The following is a 19,588-nucleotide window of genomic DNA, read 5'->3' as shown; positions in this document are numbered from 1 at the left end:
CCAGGATGTTTGGGTTAGAAAATGACTTTGCTACTCCCTCAGCCCCTTTCTCTAATTGCCCCAGAGGTAATTACCTTGTCTCCTTTTCACTTAAGAAAAACCAAGAGCCATAGTGTTATTGTATCAAATAGAAAGTAAAGTTTGCTAAAATTAGCACGAGTAATATTTGTATAATAATTATTACGGTTAGAATAATACATTTATTAAACCAGAAGCTGTAATTGATGTATATATCAATGAACTATTAAAATAAAGTATCTAATAACTGATCAGCTCACGTTCTGTTTGCCCAGCAGCATACAGAATGACTGAAGAACTAATCCTACAGAAAATATTTTACTAACAAAACATTTCCTCAAGTAATCACAATACAAACATCTGCAAAACCGCAGTGGCCTGTGTATGATCACTCAAGACATTTCCTTTATGGAAAAAAACCGCCATACCATCAAGTAAAATCTGAATATGATGGGGGGCCATAATCGCAGAGGCCTGAGCGTGTCTTTCTGCCTTCCTCCGGCCGGGGACTGATAGATTGGTGCAGAGTGCAGATTCTCCCCTGGGTGCGATATATCAGGCTGCAACGGTCCAAGTACCATTATGAAACACACTCCAGGGTACAGCAATTCAGAGAAGACCAGAACACCAATGGAGCTCTCAAAAGATTTCTTCTTGTGCGGTATAGGCAAGGATGGAGGAAAATATTTGACTGATAATTCCCCTCTAACCATGCGCAAACATGGAAAACACAGAGACAGGTCGGAAAATTAAACCACCAAGTTAGAACACAAATAATGAAACAATAAAAAAAAAAAAAAAAATTTCACCTGCTCTAATACTCAAGAGACTTGTGCCACGTCTTGAAACGAGACACACTCTGCCTAAAGTTATTGTTGGATTCTTGTCCCCCTTTTGAAGACGTCAGTGTCTCGCTATAGAAACAGCTGTGGCTTCATCCGAAAAACGGTCCGCAGGGGATTCTTATCGAGAAAGCATCTGTCAGTGCCTCTGATTACAGAGCTGCCCAGCTGAGCGCTCACACTGTCAGAGCGCTGATAACTTAACCTTCCTCCGTACCATTTCTCGGCCACTGCTCCCCCCCTGGACCTGCTTCAAATGCCGCGGAGCTGCCAGGCCAGCGCCTTGTGTGGTCTCTGGTCTCCTAAACGCATCTCAGTGTGACCTCTTGTTTTAAAACTCACTCCGGCCATAGAAAATAAGGCCCAGGTCGTATCTGAGTCATCATTTGGATCTCTGTGTGGGGTGAAACAATGTCAAGAATCGGCGTGCTGAATGAAAACTTGGAGGCTTTTCAGAACAAATGTAGACAACGACGTCTGTGCTGCTAATGTTAACATTTCCACTGATACCTGTGGCAAACTAAACACAGATGTGAAGGGATTATCTCATATTTTGAGGGCTGAATGTCGCGCTTAAGTGAAATCATTTGTGCGTACATGTGAAAGGATCAGCAGAGTTATCCATCTTCGGATTCCCTTAAAATCCATTAACTTCATCATGCTGTACTGCTTAAAGTGCCGCTGGGAGCAGAACAAACTCTTAACTCAATACATTACTGAGGAGGATTAACAAAATGCAATATGGCTCTCTTCTGCCCTCTAGTCCCTCCGTCTGATTCATAATAATCATGAAATGTTTTAATCAAATTCTGCTCTCAAGGCAGAACATTTAAATCCTCATTTAATAGCTGTGCAGAAAATTAATGTCAAAATTCAAAAAGGCTGGATTTTATTCCGCTCATATATTTTACTTTCTCTGTCTTTATCAGAAATCAAAACCAGATAGGTTTAAAATAAACAGCAGAGGCAGCATATTAATCCTTAAGGCTAGAGCGTTAGCAATAGATTAACATTACAACACGTGAGCACACTGCTCTTTGTTGCTCTAATTTAAAACAAGCCACAGAGAACTGGTGCAACCTCTAAATGTCACATTTCTCTGCTTTGATTTCACGGCAGGACTTTGATTTCAAAATGATACTGAAATGGTAAACAAATTCCTGACGTGACCTTTCCTTCAGTTTTGTTTCTCATTATCAAGTTTTTCCTCCATCCTCCGCCAGCGTCCCTTTCTTCAGTATGTCATCCTCCAACCGCTCAAGATCACAAATAATACAAAGTGTCTATAAATTTAAGCTTCCCTAATTAAAGCCTTACCCCGGGACACGCTTGAAGATGGCCACCAGGCACAGGATCATACCCTCCCAAACTACACAAATTGGCCCATGCGCACAACAAATTGCATTATGATTACTGCACTGGCCCAAATGCTGTTCATCTTGATAAAGTTAACCCAAAGCGGGCAGGCCCGTCTTCCCAACTGTTGAGCTAAAAAAGCCAGTCTCTGGCTGGGGCTTACTGTAAAAACCTGTGTTGTAAATTTCCAGCTCATCCAGAGAATCACAGGGCAGACGCAGACAATGCACACATCCATACACACACAAATACATATACACGGAAACAGCCACGTAATTCAGGGCTTTTAGTTTGTCCGGTTTTGTTTTTGTTTTTTTGACAGTACTTATTATGTTTATTTATATTTCAGCGCTTACAGCAGGAGCGCAGGGTTTGTAATTACTGTATCTGGACTCTTGAATCGTGTATCAAATTCAGTTGAAATAACATGAGGTTTGCTTTGGCCCCGACTTCTTTTTCGAAGATTTCCTCAAACAAAACAAAAAGTATTAAACAAGAGATCAAAAAGCGGTGAGCCTGAAAAATCTGCATTAGGAGCCCAAGCAGTGGTTTCTTTGCACCACAGTGCAACAGACCCATGTGTCTGACCTGATACCGACAGCGGCTATGAGCTGCAGGGCAGGATGTTAAATGCCCAATTCAAGGCCTTTCAACACACGTCAGTGTTCATGAGGAACAAGGTGGTAGAGGATAAACAGAGTGCATGTGGAACAGAGGCAGAAATTGTGAACGCAGCCATTTTTTGTGTTTTTAGCAAATCAAATTCACTATTAGTTCTACAACACTGAATACAGCTACGTCCTATCAAACACATTGAGACAATAAGTCAGCAGGAATAACAAACAGTGGCTCCCCACAAGAAGAGTTTGTTCCTAATTTACTTAATTAGTAGGTTTAAGAAAGAGCCGCACGGAAAAATATGCAAAAATTGGAACACACATACATGTACGCTTAAATACGAGTATTCCTTGGATTCTTGTCTTGCTCAAACACACTCGATTAAATCCAAAACAAACAAACAAACACGCACTTGACCATTTGTGGCATAGCTCAGCCCACACAACCATTTCCCTTGCATGAATACATAAACCAGATGTATAAAAAAATACACACAACTCTCACAACTGTAAACTTTCATTTTCTTACTGGGTCACTCTTTCTTTGCCCCTTGACTACTTATGTCTAAATGGTCAATTAAGCAGAGCTTGTTTAGCTGATCCCAATTCCAGTTTTATTATTGTTGCCATGTGCTGTAGTTATGCATGCCTCCACTTTTTACTTTATACCTGAGTGATCCAAACGTGCACTTTACATCCCCATGTTAAGCATGCTTTCTGTGCTGAGTGTAGCCCTCTGCACACATAATAATGACCTGTACTACGGGAATGCTGTGACGAAAGGCGTAAAAGGCCTTTGTTTTCTTTATGAATCATGCAATGATGCGATGAAATACTTTTCACCACAGTCTAAAATCAGCTGCAGTGGGCTTCCTGCAGCGCAATGTCCTGGTCTCAATAACTGGTACCTTTAAATAGGAGGCAGTGATCCAGGGAAAGCCTCCAATGTTAAGCAATCATAATTACTGTTCTGAATCCACTCTTACCATAACACATAATTATCATTATTATTATTATTATTCTATGAACTCGTCCTGTGTGCGTTCCCGTGCTAGAGCATGAGATCAACAAGAGGCTGCTATGAAAAAAAAAACCGTGAGCTCTGACTTGACGAAGACGGTTGTAAATTAATGATATAGCCACTACAGATTAATATGCTAAAGCTTCATGATATCACTGCTCATACTGAAAATGTCTGGTCAAATTCATCTAGTTGGAATTCCCACATAATTTTCAGATGAGTGATCATTGGTAATCTGAGCGGCAAAAATGTTGTAACCTTGCATCGTCACCATGGCAGATTTGTACAATTCATGACATCAGTCCTCTAAATAAATCACAAATTTCCATTACAATTTTCCCCAATTGGCATAGTTTTAATGTAAAGTCATATGACATAAGCTATATGTTTAAAGCTACTGTTTGCTTTGTGAAAAAACTAATATTTAACTTTAACATTAAACTGTCTGAAAACAGCTGAATCAGAAGTCCCTGCAGTGCAGCCTCTCTTGGCCGACTGCTCAAACTGAACCGTGCGCGTCCATGCAGGCTGTAGCGAGCACAATCCGGTAATTGCGCTCTACGTCTCAGCTGGACTCGCTTCAGTCTCACTCCCCAAAACGCTTGGCCTGCTCCAGTCTCCCAAACCTCTGCCAGTGAACCGTTTTCATAAATCATGTCATTAAGATAACGTCGGGAACGCGGCTGTGGCTCATGCATCACGCCACTTCACAGGACCCTCACTAAACTGGGACACACATTTTCAGTTGTGTCTAGACGATAGACTGTTGTTGGTCCAGACTGTAAGTGAGTCAGTGAAGCTGACGTGTGATTCTGTCACAGGCTGCAGCACAAACAGGTCAAATCAAAGATGAACGTCTGAAATGTATCATGAGTCTGTAAGAGGCCTAACCTGTACACACCACTGAAACTCAAACTTGTCTTCAGGGATAACTTAAACCACAATTTGAATTCAATGGATAAATCAAAATAGTTTGGTGAAATGGTTCAGTATTTTTTAATAAAGAAAAAATACATTTAGTTTTTTTTCATGTAAATCTCAAAGGATTTTTAGAGGTGATTTAAGAGGCAGTCAGAGTCATTTCTTGTTCGACTCTGGATGACTGAGTGGCAGCCACAAAGCATCACCAGCCCCCAAAGTCTTTTAAAGCAGTTAAAAAAGAGGTTATTCATGTCTGCTCCGGTAACAAAGATTCCTCTGTGGTTGTAATAATGTGTGTATGATGAACATTAGAACAACAACTCGTGGCATTATTTACCGCGGGAGATATTTAGTCCATGTTTTGCTTGGAAATTTTTACAACATTCAAAACAGCATAATTGTATATTACAGTTAATCCAAGCCAACAGGCCTACTGCAATAAAATATAATTTAATTTCAGCTATGTGAGAGAAATAACTCAGGCCTGCTTTAAAATATATTGGCCACAGAAATTGTGCAAAAGCATTCATTATTTTATCATCACCATTTCATCTATTCTGGGATGCCAGACATTTGTAACTCAATAATTAAACTTCTATTAGACTTAATGCCTGTTCGCATTCAACTAATTTCTTACGACACTGTGATCATTCACATTAATTAGGCCCATTGAAGGAGATGATAAATCTTTTCTGTTTATTTAAGGAATGCATGTGTGTTGTAATTTTCCATCTTAATGATGGGTTACTTTAATTATATACCGTGCAGTGTATTATTTATTCATAAAATTTCAGTAAAAAGTTACTCAGATTATGGTGCAACTCCAATCGTGACACTGATAATCGATAATTCATGAGGTGTTACTTCTTGTAATCGATGTGGTTTCCTCTAACATTTGCACTTTTGTCAAAAATGGTCAATCCTGTCCTTGTTCAGAGACACACACGTGTAAGGAGAAGCTCTGAGAACGAAAAAAGACAGATGTGTCCTGTTAAGTAGCCGTCCGTCGGCACTATCATGGCTCATTTTAACCAAGCCATCCACGACCCCTGTGTGCACGGACGTGTGTCTGTCAAGGATGGAACAGAATACGTAAATGGTCGCTATTTAATGCGAGCCAAAGAACATATTAAATATGAGGGACGTGAGCCTCTGCACGCCCTCCTACGCTGAGACATAAAAAAGAAGAGGGAGAGCTGATTTAGAGGAACAGGCCAAGAAGCAACTCCATCCAGAATCAACATTACTTCAAACATGAGGTCATCTAAACATCTGTCTACAACATGTCCGCCGGGAGTTCAATCAAAGCCCCGCTGAAACGTGTACAATTGTTTCTGGAAATAAATATTAGGCCTAATTCGGCTGTGATTGGTGCAGCCACTCGGGAATCGCAGAAGGGAAAAAAAAAAGTCAAGCTGCAGTCTTTGTCAATGGATATCCACACACACACACACACACTTACTTTGTGTGACTTTATTTATTTGATTCTTTTCTTCCTCTCCTTCATTTAGACTAAGTGGCTTTATTTGTTCTTTCCCGACTGATTTCGGCCTCACTGTTTAAAACCAATTACATGTGAGCGAGGCTCTGACAGTCTGGAGGCAGAGCTGCAGTAATCATACGTGGGGCGTCTGTCTCATGTCGTTACAGTCCATTTGCTGGAGACAGATCGATTTACTCATGGAGTTTTTTTTTTCAAATGCATCTACCAAGAAAATAACAAAGGACTTAGAGAAAACATTACAGCAGGAGGTCTGCAACTTGATAGATTTACATTTTCTGTTTTTAAATTTGCTTTACTGTGTACTCGATCATGTTGACATTATTATTTTTATCCTGTCTAACTCCTACTCCACTTTTTTCTTCCTATGAGAGAACACAGCTTGTATTACAGCACACAGCCTTCTCTGCAGAGCACCAATGCATCACTATTGTCTCCATGTTTACAAAAGTTACTGCTGAAACATAACCACTAAAAAGTTGTAACGTCCCTTTATCATGAAAATAAATATAGTATGCAGCTACTCCCCTCTTGTGGGCAAAATGTGAACAGTCGTTAAAATGAAAGAACATTTCTCACATTACATAAATGTGTGCAGCAAAATAAAATAAGTAGAAAATTGATGTCCACAACATTTGAAATTAAAATACCAGAAAATATTCAAGTGACTTGTTTTGTTGGACTAAAATATTTAGTTTACAGAGAAACATGACAAAGAAAATCAATCTTCAAATCTTTGACATTGTTTCAATGTTTTGCTTGGGAAGAATGACACAATTAATCAATAACCAAACTAATTTACTGATTGAGAGAACAATTAATCACTTCAGCTCTCCTAAAATTAAGCAATGTGTAAAGCAGACCTCTCATTGCAAGTGAAATAAGTCTAGAAGTTACAAATTTTGGCTTCTAAAGTTTTCACATTATTTTAATACATTCATAAGAACCAAAGATATCAAATATTTGACAAAAAAGCAATAGCAATTTCCCCTCTTATCCCTTTCTACATGTAGCAAACACCCAGATCTAACCTGCTGCCTCAAAATGTCTTTCAGAATTAAAAAAACGAATGACCAAGTCGCCTGGCTGACTTTGCATTTCAGCTCATAGGAAACATGCAGTCTAATATCACTAAATCAACATACAGGCACTCAGCACACGTCACAGGTTTATCGCAGTGAGATAAAATAAGAAACACTTTACAGGGAATTGGAGCTCAGTTAGAGCACTGACCTCTCAGAAAGGTGCCAACTTGCACCTCTGAATGTCAAACTGAGCTCAGATGATTTTACAGCAGCAAACGCAGCTTTAATTCATGTGCATGACCAGGGCACACATAAATTCAAACCTGTCTCTCTCAGGCCTCAAGGAAAGTGCATTGAGATGAAAAAGGAGAAGAAAAAAAGCTCTGGAGGGAAGTTGCAGGTGAGGAGAAACACTGGGTTCATTCTGCTCTGCTATAAAACCTGTGTCCCCTGAACGCCCCCTGGTGAGGACAGATGAGAGCCTCTAGACAGCTGGTTGTCAGACCCAGAGGGCCTGTGATGTGCAAACAAACAGGAACAACCAGCAACACCAGAGTGCACATGACCGAACAAGTGTCATAAGAACATAACGTAAAACATAGTTATAGGCTGCATGTCCAGTAAAACTCTCTTGGTTACCAAAATCCTAACAACAACAAAAAAAGTCAGATCTGAAATGATATGTTTGTTAGTAACACAATTGCTTGCAACTGTTAAATTTAACAACATTGCCCAAAAGTACCTGGTTTATTTGTTAGGATTTGCTGCTTTTCTGCATTTTATATGATAGTAAAAATTTAGTTTGAGGTTCTGGTCTGTAGGTCAGACAAATAAATTTGAACATTAAACACTTATCTCAAACAATTGATCAGAAGCATAATCAACAGATGTCTCAATAAAAACGGATGATCTAATGTCCTAGTACATAAACCGTCCATCACAGTACGGTGTACTGCTGAAGCAGCACAATCAAAAGGGTTTTGTTGTTAAGTGAAATCAGGACCCAAAGTCTGATCACCAGCCCATTATCTATTATTGTTGTGTTCAGTTGCACAACAGCCACATTTAACTTTCTTCTTAAATAGACCAGCTGGTAAGCAAAGCATTGGAGGGTAAATGAGGTCATTGGACTTTTGAACTACAGAGCAAACAATTGGCGGAAACACGTATTTGATTCTGTACAGGCTGCTCTGAGAAACTTTTGACACAGTAGAATGTTTTGGAACACGTGATGGCATTGAGGTCCACAACATGAGAAAGCACAGAGAGGCTAGTTAGTATCAAAGATCACACAAATCTCTACTAAAGCTGTATCATAGATTTTAGTTTCAGAGTGATGCAATCATTGGAATAAAAGACCTCTGCCAACCTCTTATCAGTAACCGTGCTTTCAAACTCTAAACACCAGGCTGCAGCTCATAAAAAAGTTTTTGTAAGTAAGAAAGCTGAGAGAACAGAAAACCAAGACACATGTGGCAGGTGAAATGAAAGAGAGAAAATGTTCTGGCTCTACTAGCAGTACCAGATGGAGAGAAGCGAATACAGCACTCTGAACTGAGAAGGTGATTACATAAATTTGTCATATCACAATGCAACAATGCAATTTTTTGTAAATAGCAGCACATGCCTCCACTTCACTCTGCTGGCAACTCTTCCCACTTATCCAACTTTATAAACTTTCTAAAAGTGGGATTTATTGCAGGACTGCACTAGTTTAAACCAAGTGTCCCTAATAAACGGACAACTAAGTGTACTCTAACTAACGTCCAGGCACTGCAACAAACACCAGCGTTTCTACTCTGTTCATTTCCGCTGCTGCAGGATCAGGGCAGACACACATTATAGACCCAGTATCCTTGAACCGTGCTGTGTTACCCTGCAGCATCACCTTCCTCCTCACTGCTCATTTTACACATGAACAATAAAGACCAACACTAATCAGAAGTTATTAGATCACAAACAGCTCTTGAAGTTCACATTGTGTTTGTTTGATTCGCTCTAGAGTTCATGAGACACATATTCAAACACATTGAAAAAAAAGTCCAACATTTTGCGTTCAGCTGCCACAGACAACACGAGAAGAGACCGGACGCACACAGCGATGACATCAGGGTTACAGTGACCAGAACAACCATCGAGTATTAACTGAATAAATGTGATCGTACGTTTGTGTGAAGAGTAACAGAGACGAGCAGACACACAAACGTGTGTTTTGTGTGTACGATTAAATCTAAAAACTGTGAAACAAGCTGTTCCTCTGGCAGCATGAAGCTAATGAAGCTGATCACATCACACGAAGGTTTCACACTAAATCTAAAAATACGTTCACTGTGTTTAAAATCAGCAAACTCCAACTTCCTCCTTTAACTGTGTCACTCCACAAACATCTACAGTGACTTACTTACAACCACCACTGGTGTTTCTGTCCCATCCACCTCAGTCAGTGTCTTTGCCTCATTTACAGAATGAAAACCTCACGAGCATAAAAACTCTTCACAGGTTTAAACGACACAGAAGTTTGAGAAGTGGTCACAATCACAAACCTCCGAACCAAATGAAAACTGAGGCTAACTTCTATCAAGCTCATTCCCCAGGTGACATTTAGCTGGTTGTGTATCTGCTGGCTCTGACTCTGCAGCTGCTGAGGGTTGGTGTGGAACACTAACAGGTGACACTGTGTTTTCTCATTCACCTGAAAACAACTTTGGACATTTCAGTTTTGTCCTAAAACTCTTTGGCGGAAGAACATTCAAAATACAAACTCACCAGTTGTCAGCTAACACTGTTAACGACGAGGGAAGTTGGTTTAAGGTGATTTAAAAGCAACTGAAGCTCAACGTGGAGGAGCTTCCTCAGGTTCACGTCAGCGTCCGCCATTACCGTTTGAACCCGCGCGCTACGTCTTCTTCACGAACTGACCGCCGCGCCGCTCAGCTGATGCGCGCTCAGTGCTGCCACGAGTGGCCGACAGCTGCATTACAACAATAGCGCATTAACCCGAGAGTTCAGAATTGAAACTTAAAAGTAAACATGGTTAGTATTCTTTGACGTGTTTTGAGGAGGGAAGCGAATGTTGTCAGAATGATACTGTAATCAATTAGTGGGTTAGTAACAGATGTTTTATAATATAGGACAAGATGGTGAATATCCGTTGTACGTTTGAAAGTCTCCTGCACAATCTAAGTTACCAATTACCATTTTAGTTGTGCACTTTAGCGTCATCAAGTGTTTTGGACTTGTAATCAGCGATACAGGACGATCTTGAGGGTACGCTGAGGCTTGCAGCAGTGTATGGCAATGAATAGTGTCATGCAACTGTTATACCAATAAATCATCATTTGAATGCCACATCTACTCGACTGTCTGAGTATTGTTACCGACCATGTGCATCTCTTTACGGTACAGTTTACCATTCTCTAAAAGCTTCTTCCAGCTCCATGTCACAAAGGGAGAGCTGTGTTAAACTGGTTTAATGAACATGATAGTGAGTTCATTGTACTTCATTGGCCTCCTCCCCAGATGTGAAACCACAAGAACCTTTAGGATGTGGCCGAACAAGATATTCGCAACAAGAACGCGCAGCCGACAAATCTGTAAAGATTATGTCCATGTCAACATGGAGCATAAGCATCCATCTGAGGTTGTACTGCCAGACAACGGAGGCCCTGCACAGTTTTAGTCTGGAGTTCAGTGAGTGTGCAGAGGTTATTAAAATACAACAGATAGACAGACAGGCAGAGACAGAATGACAGTAATAGGGGGTTGTAACAAAGTACATTAACTTAGATACTGTACTTAAGTACATTTCTCATATATATCTGTACTTTACTTTAATTTGTTTTCAGGTCATTTTCACTTTTACTCCACTATATCACCAAATATCTGCACTTTCTACTCCACTACATCTTTACAATGCACTGTGATAAATGTTCATATTGTGTTTTTAATGGGGAATAGGCAACACTATGCAGGTACTTTTACTTCTAATACTTGAAGTATATTTAAAACCAAGTACTCACTTACTTTAGCAATTAGAAAAGTTAATGTGGTGCTTTTAAAATATTTATTGTACTTTATAAAGTATGAGAGAGACAGATATAGATAGATGGATAGATAGATTAGATAGATAGATAGATAGATAGATAGATAGATAGATAGATAGATAGATAGAGATTAGATTGATGGATAGATAGATAGACAGACAGACAGACAGATAGATAGATAGATAGATCGATAGATAAGATTAGATGGATAGATAGATAGATAGACAGACAGATAGATAGATAGATAGATAGATAGATAGATAGATAGATAGATAAGTAGAAAGGTTTATTCTTTTTCAACTACAGCTTCTTTCTTTCACTTCCTCTTGTTTTCATCAGAGGTGTTTCATGCTCCGGTGGGTGGATCACGTGGGAGGGGCGAGAACTCAAGGCCACACTTTGTTCACACGTATGATGATCTGCGCATGCGCGAAACAAACAAGAAACATTGTGTTCCGTGTCTTCCGGGAAGCGTCTCGCGGGGACTTAGCCACGTTACGTCGTCATAGTGTGTGACGGTTGGGCGCGCGGGCTGCAGAACTGACCTCAAACTATTGCGTAATAACAATGAGCAGTTTTCCTCAGAGTTGATAAAGCGTCGGACTCACCCGCGGATCCACCCGCGATGATCTGATGCGACGCCTCCCGCAGGAGACTCCTCGGCTTCTTCTTCTCCTCCTCCATCTCACTGCTTCTCTGCTTCCTGCCCAACAAAACATGTGATTCAGCCGCGACGGGCTCGTTACTAACAGCCTCATGTAACCAGACTGTGGAAGAACCAGAAATCTGTGTGTGTGTGTGTGAGCTCCAGAGATCATCCAGCCTCACCGGTGCTGCCCTGCTCTGTTGGCCGCTCCCCGCTGTCTCTGGTCCCGCAGACCTCGGTGGCTCCGGTCGGCTGCTCCACGCTGGACGGAGCTCAGCAGCGATATGAGAGGCTGAAGCTAATGCTAAAGCTAAAGTCTGGAATCAATCAGCTGCAGAGTTCAGCCTCATGTTACCTCACAGACATGATAAATATTAAAGAGATCAACTCTGAGCCCGAAGATCCACATGAAACATCAACACTAAACATTCTGCACAAAGACAAAGTTCTCATCAGCTCTGACTTCACTAAACTATAGATTACTACATACATCTCAGATTTATGTTACTTTACACTTCTACTGCATTTCAGAGACCAATATTCAGCTGTTTACTCCTCTACATTTATATTAATGTTTTATATCTATATATATAAAAAAACCTGCAGTTACTGTACACATTCAGATTGGATGTTGCCATGACTACAGATGAACCACTCAGCAGTATATAAGCAGTGTCAATGAAAATATTTTAATTCTAATCATGTTTACTTTTCCTTTACATTTTACTGATACTGTTAAATGGAATATATTGATTTATCCTATGTGCAATAATACTTGAATATATGTATCAATGCTCATTTGCACTTTTTGGATTTGTGTTGTTTTTGTCCTTGTTTAGTTTTTAGATTCTCGTGTTGTGTTTCATCGCTGCTCACTGGGACCTCAGTAGTTCCGTCCCCTCTTGTGTTTTGAAATGACACTAAATCTTCTTGAATGTTGAATTTAAAAACTTAAAAAAGGAAACTTTAAAACAGAAGGTCAGTCCTAATAGGAAGCTTGAATCAGATAAATCAGCTGCTTCCTGTTTCTAAGAAATCATTTGAGAATCAAAATCTCACAGGTGAGTTGAACTGTAGAATCATAACGTGTGAAGTTAAGTCTAATTTATTATTTCAATTAATCAAGTGATTATTTGAACTTACCTGCTGTCGCCCACATCTCAGTCAAGATGAGCTGGTGTTTGGCTCCGACCGCTTGGATATGCAGGGCAGATAAAAGATGAATGTCTAGACTATAAACACCAGGAAATAAAAGATAACAAATGGTTTACTGTCGTTAAAGAGAAACACATCTGAGACGCTTCAACCAGCAGATATCAAATACATGACTTCATTATTCAAACTGTTAATGATTCATCATCTGTCAGCGAATCTATAAATAGTTTTTTAGCTTTAGATTTGAAGCTGTTGTCTGTTCCTTGAGGCTGAAATCCATAAACCACCATCACAGTTTCTTGTAAAAGGAGAAAACTATAAACTTCTTACAGCCTCAGGTTGATTCCCAAAATATATTTTTTGTGTGTGAAGGATCCTTTAAGAACAACTTCTCTCTCTAAATAACTCGAAGTCAAAAGGACCCACATCAAATATTGACAGACAACTGATACTTGATACCACACGTGTTCAACCGATTTTAAAGAACTGTCACAAATACTCGGAATTATTCTCCTGAAGTGAAACTTTGAACAAAACGATAGAAACATCTTTGCATTTCTGCTCAGGAGATAAAATATGAGCCTTAAAGTATGAGGCCTCTTACATAAAGTGAACACACCCCCTCTCCTGACTCTGACCCCGGCTTACGTAACATGAAGCTGCTGTTTGACTGCTTATGAAGCAGGTCAGACACTGAGTCATTTCAGAGTGAACCAACTCACGAGGTCTCAGAGAGAGACGCTTAGATTCCTGATTTCTGGCAACATGTCGGGTGTTATTTTGAGAGAGTGTTTGACTGTCGCTCTCAGGTTCACACTCACAGTTCTACAGCTTTTATACTGAATCATGTGAGACAACACTTTCACTCATAATATCACCAACCTGTCATTTATAAGCAGCTCTCAGTCGTTGACAGTGAACTGCAGTGATAACAAAATACATGTCAATGGACATTTTTAGATTGTCTTCAATTGTCCAAGTATCATAAAATAAAAACCTTTATGTTGTAATGACAAGAACGTTCAACATAAATAAAGTCAAGCTGAAATAATGAGTTGATAAATAAATAACTGACTGTAGCTGCTCAGCGTATTTCAGTTTCTATGTTACAGATTAATATTTTACACAAAATCAGCCTCTAAAATATGACTTTTATAGAATAAAACCTGTTTAAACTTGTTCAGATCTGCTCCGCTCCACCGGCTGCAACAGAAAAATGTTGCTTATATGTAAACAAACGTGTCATAATAATGCAGTCATGTGATATTTGTATGTTTAAGGGATTTTTTTCGTCACCCTCACGTGTCACAGATCAAATGTTCTGATCTGAAAACTTCTTCCACTGCAAGCTGTGCTGTCACTGTTTTCAGGAAATATTTTACAAACCAGATTAACTGATAACAAGAATTAGAAAAATGAAACATTCAAATCAAAAAATCTCATGAATGAAAGTGAGGAAGAACATGTGTCTTTCTATAATCTAAACACACATCCCTCTGTACACACACACTATTCAAGGTAAGTATCATTTTCAAATCAGACCTCTGTTATATTTCATACAACACAGTCAGTTCCTCTAAGATTTTAATGTGAAGGTAACAGAATTCCCATCCATACCACAACACTGTAATATTTTACCCTCAATTCAGTTTGATTAAAGCTGTTATAAAGCATGTGGTCGGAGCCCAGCAGCCCCGTGGAGAAGGAACATGAGTTACTTTCTTTCCTGATGAGACACGAACCACAGAGAGGCTGAGCAGCGAACGTTACAGAGAACATTTCATATTCTGTGTGAGAGCTTCAGACGTGTTGTAAAACAAAAAGTGGGATTTACAGCACATATTTGGCAGGAAAATGCCATTAGCACTCTGACCTCGCTGAATAAGAGAAACAGAGCAGCTTCCACCCCTGCAACCTCAACCCCAGTAAAACATGAAGACTGGGCGGACTGGGCACGAGCAGCACTCACTGTAAGTGTTTAATTTATGGAGACGCTGAATGAGAGAAGACGTGTCTTCGGCGACACAGTGTGTAGGCACACTGTTCCTTTTTTCCTCTGACTGAAATATTAATTGTGTTGCTGTTGGATAAAGCTTGTGTTTCCTGAATGTGTTTTGTTAAAGGGGGGGGGGGGGGGAGCCAGAGAAAGTTTTTGCTCCAGCTGTGACGGATTCAAGAACACACATTATTCTGTGACCTGAACATTTTAAAGTTGCCTTCTGTAAAAATGGGGCAACTTTTTTTTTTTTTTTATGTCTGAGAAGCTAAGATAGAACTTTAACACCACTTTTGTTTCCTGGAGAATTACACCTGTTATATGAAGAATATATTACACACTGGAAATACAGATCATCAAGTGAAAGTAGAAACACCACATCGTACTATCACTTCATTATAAGAAGAATAGTGTAGAGTATTGATGCAGAATGACCTGAATGTATTGAAGCAGACGTATAAAGTACCATAAAACAGATGTACTGTAATTTACTTCCAGTTCTTTAACTTTGAACTTAAGTGCTTGTGTTAAAGTATTTGTTTTCCATCAGTGAAAGATATGAAATGAGATTATAAAGAAATGATGGAAGTCCTGTCATGTATTTATTTTATTACCACACACACACGTACACACACGTACAGTACAGTCAACACAAAGACACCATCTTTCAAACCTCTGTTACTCGGCTGCTGCAGCGACAGACACACTCTGCTCTTAAATTATTCTGCTACATCAACAAAACTGAGATTTTCTGTACAAACGTGACAGAAGAATTATTTCCTTCTATACGAAAGCTAAAAACAAAATGTTGGAAGTAAAATAAATAACTAATGAGCATGACAGTGGTTTGATCCAAAACAGTTCAAGTCATTCGAATATTTTGGTTTGTTCTTTTTAAAAATCTAACCCCCCCTTTTTTATCAATTGTAGATTATTAAAACCTGAATATACAAATCACTGGTGAAATATCACAGATGCGTTAGACCGACAGTATTTTAGAAAAACATCCCATTTCCTTATTGAGTACCAGTTGTTTTTTAAAGTTCACTTTCACATTAAAATATCAAAGGATTATCAAAATTTACAAAGCACCCCCCCCCCAAAAAAAATCAATGGACACAAAATTAACCCACAACACTTGAAATAACAGTTGTTGTGTTACATTTCATCTTTTACATTTTCTATGATGGTGAATTCATCATTTTGGGTTGTTTGGGACTTTGGTTGAATTTGAATTCACTGACCCGACTCTGGAGACGTGCGAGAGACATTTATTACTACTCTCGGATGTTTTATGTCCTAAAGAAGTCGTAGATTGAGTTTGTGTGATTTATATCAAATGAAGAATCTAAAATCTACGAGTCTGTTGTACTGCAAACACGATCAGTCTCTTTCTAATTGCACAGGATCCGACATGTATTTAAATTCTGGTACATTGTCAAGTATGTGTGAAAATCCATGGAGAATAATTACAGTGACACACAACACTGAGTTTCAGCCAAACCAGAATGACAACGGACAACCTGTAATAACGTCCATTTCTACTGCACAGAGCTGAAACCCTCTGGTTGTAGAAATAAAAAGTCCTAAAATATCTCAATCTAAATCTTCATGAGAAACACTTTTAGAAAAAGAATCCCAGACTGCTTGTTCTGCACGAATGGAGAAAACACGGACAGGCATGAAGCCTCCCGGTGCTCAGACAGTCTCGTTACTTGCAGAATTCACAGTAGCGTGGGGCCCTTGGTGGTGTAGTTCATGGCGGGGAAGTGCCTGCTGTCCACGTCCCAGTGGCCGAGCGGCTGGTGCGCGGCAGACGGGAGGTTCGGGTTCCAGTGGTTAATGTAGCTGGCCATGAGCAGAGTCAGCTCCAGAATCTGAGTCAGAACACATGAGAGCGACAGTAATGACTCCAACATCAAGATACGATCGAGTTTCATTAGATTCTGGGGAAGTGGAGACGAGTATCGTGTAAAAACCTGAGAAACCCACATGATCTACAATCCAGAATTAAATGCCTCTCATTAGTTTCACCTTCAGTAACGTGAGTCTGTGTTAAAGCTCCATGTGGCTCTGCTCATGGAACAAGACAAACAACCACTTTTCTCCATAATGTGTAAAAACAGGTCAGTCTGGTCAGTCAGGACTTTTTTTTTTTTTTGTCTCGTCTTCACAGTTTCCTCATAAAACTTGAACACCTCAACCTCGCACATTCCTGCTCACCTCCGACGAAACCCAGCGGCCCAATCAGATGAAGCCAGGTCCTCCGGTGCTTCACATGTTATTCTTAGAGTTATATTTAAAACATATTTTTAATCACATAACTTAACTGTCAATGTAAATCCAGGCCTTGCAGGGGTAAAAATGAAAAACTAAATAAATGTGGATGGGCAGTGGGTGAGAACTACAATCTGTGTTTCAAAATAATTGTGTGCAGTATTTTTAACATCTGAATCAAACCTATATGAAGCCTAGTCAGCAACAAGGATGTGTTTTATTGTGAAAACCAACTCAGACCCCTTCACTTCACTTTCAGTGGTGAATTCTGAAGTTTGATAAAGTTTGATGAAGAACTAACAAACTTCAATGATCAATCACTTTGAATGGGATGATGTCATATGTTGCTGAACTGCATTGTGGTCCTTCACTTAGCTTGCAGCTCAATGTTTCACAGGTAGGAAACCCTGTAGTTGAACTTCTCTTACCTTCGGTTTAACCATCCCAAACACCAGCTTCTCCACACTCTTCTTGCCGACCCCCGGCTCCCTCTGCTGGCTGACGACCACCATGAAATCGTCCCGGCAGCCACCAAAGGTGATGACACACTGGTACGAGTAAGTGACCAGCGTGTGCTGCGAAACGAAAAACATGGCCAGTGTAAAAAAAGAAATGGAAGCAAACAAGGAGCACGTTCAGGGTCCCTGAATGGAGCTTGGAATTCATCATTTTGGTTTCTGCTTTTTTTAAAGTTGCAAATTGAGTGTGAAGACGTGTGACATCATTTCCAGCGACTTGATTTTCACTTTGCTTTTTCTTCCTCTGACTTTTCTGACAGCAGATGAGCGACGCTGACGCCAGAAGAATGGAGTGGATCAACATGGGCTGCAGAAAATTACAGAGCTCACTTTAGCATTGCTTACACATTGGAACGTGGATCTGTCAGGGTCAGGGACGTCACATCTGAGGCCGGCTGTCTGATTTCCCTGTGGATCTCTGGTGTTTGAAACGCCACAGATCTCAAACTCATTCCAGACCAGTGGGTCAACAAAACCCACTTCAAACACTGCAGTTGCACAACTGCAAATATAAATCTTTTCGAGCCCTGAAATAAAAACCGATTCTAAATATAAAAAGGCAAAAATTCTAAAACACTCTGGACTGCAGAACGACTCCCACGATCTGTCCAGTTACAGGACATAAGGTCACAACCACTGAGTTGTGGTGTTAAACAATGAAAGTGGTCTCATCCAGCCATGCTGAAGGGTCCTTGAGCAAGGCACTGGCTGTGTGGTACGTGATAGAAAAACCTCTTTGTATAGAAGTGTGTGAACGTGACTACGAGTAGCTGATGAGACTGAAAACTAAAATAGATCCAGTTCATTTACCAAATGTGTTTCTGCAGAACATGATGATGTCACACTTGACCTTTGACCTTCTATCATTTTATCACATCCCTCATAAAAAGTGTTTTGCCAGGTGACCTTTGACCTATGAACCAAAAATGCATCATTTTATTATTGGGTCCAATAAAAAATCCAGTTCTGACGACGGACACACAACCTCTTTGGTTCTCATGTGTTATGTGACAACATGTGTGTTTGATGACACTCACCATTGTGTAGTCCAGCACACACAGTCCATCCTCATTGACAGCCAGCCACACCTGGCTCTGCTCGACCGGAGAGGGGGGGAGGGGCTGTGGACAGACCAAACAAAGGCTCGTGTTACACGTGTCACACCAGCAAACACACAAGTCCTGTTTGGTTCCACACTGGTCGGACGTTGAGGTTCAAGGGTTTTTTAATCCAGAGCAAATCATTGTGAGTCTGAACCCACGCCAGCAGCAATGTTTTTACCCCCATCTGTGTGTGTGTGTGTGTGTGTGTGTGTGTGTGTGTGTGTGTGTGTGTGTGTGTGTGTGTGTGTGGACACAATAACTCAACAGTGCATTACTGGTTTTTCACCATTACTGAATTTCTTGGGAGAAAATCTGCAGATGACACCAGGATGATAACTTTTAGAGCTTACTGGTTAAAGTTGAGCTCAACAAAAACAAGGTCAGAAAAACAGACTTTCTAATATACAGGATCTCCCTATAGTCGGACAGGAGACAAGGGACACGATCTAAAAGCTTACACTGATCCGAAAATGATTCTCCATCATATGATAAGGGACATCACATAGTTCAAAAAAGCATTTTTCCAGTTATCGACCCTCCAAATGCACA

At 40.0% G+C, this 19,588-nt stretch overlaps 2 protein-coding genes across 3 annotated transcripts in view; both read right to left on the bottom strand.

The window, feature by feature from the left end:
- slc25a21 (solute carrier family 25 member 21) overlaps window positions 1–13,186 on the bottom strand; it is an 84,269-nt gene extending 71,083 nt beyond the window's left edge. The window contains exons 1-3 of one of the 2 annotated variants that reach the window (XM_020098236.2): window positions 13,134–13,186; window positions 12,173–12,321; window positions 11,953–12,047 (exon numbers count right to left, since the gene is read on the bottom strand). In XM_020098236.2, the coding sequence (XP_019953795.1) occupies window positions 11,953–12,028 (76 nt within the window). In that variant the 5' untranslated portion in view covers window positions 12,029–12,047; window positions 12,173–12,321; window positions 13,134–13,186. Of the gene's footprint in view, window positions 1–10,067; window positions 10,200–11,952; window positions 12,048–12,172; window positions 12,322–13,133 lie in introns of those variants that run through there. The other variant, XM_020098237.2, reaches the window with a different exon arrangement.
- Window positions 13,187–15,730: 2,544 nt separating this feature from the next.
- The window catches only part of plekhh1 (pleckstrin homology domain containing, family H (with MyTH4 domain) member 1), a 28,173-nt gene continuing 24,315 nt past the window's right edge, over window positions 15,731–19,588 (bottom strand). Inside the window, exons 28-30 of the mRNA XM_020098229.2 lie at window positions 18,974–19,057; window positions 17,847–17,993; window positions 15,731–17,018 (exon numbers count right to left, since the gene is read on the bottom strand). Of these exons, the coding sequence (XP_019953788.2) occupies window positions 16,866–17,018; window positions 17,847–17,993; window positions 18,974–19,057 (384 nt within the window). The 3' untranslated portion in view covers window positions 15,731–16,865. The remainder of the gene's footprint in view (window positions 17,019–17,846; window positions 17,994–18,973; window positions 19,058–19,588) is intronic.

This window comes from Paralichthys olivaceus, chromosome 12 (assembly GCF_024713975.1).
Source record: "Paralichthys olivaceus isolate ysfri-2021 chromosome 12, ASM2471397v2, whole genome shotgun sequence".
NCBI classification, from domain to species: Eukaryota; Metazoa; Chordata; class Actinopteri; order Pleuronectiformes; family Paralichthyidae; genus Paralichthys; species Paralichthys olivaceus.
Note: the sequence above shows the minus strand (reverse complement) of the source record. Positions and strands in the feature narration are given on the sequence as shown.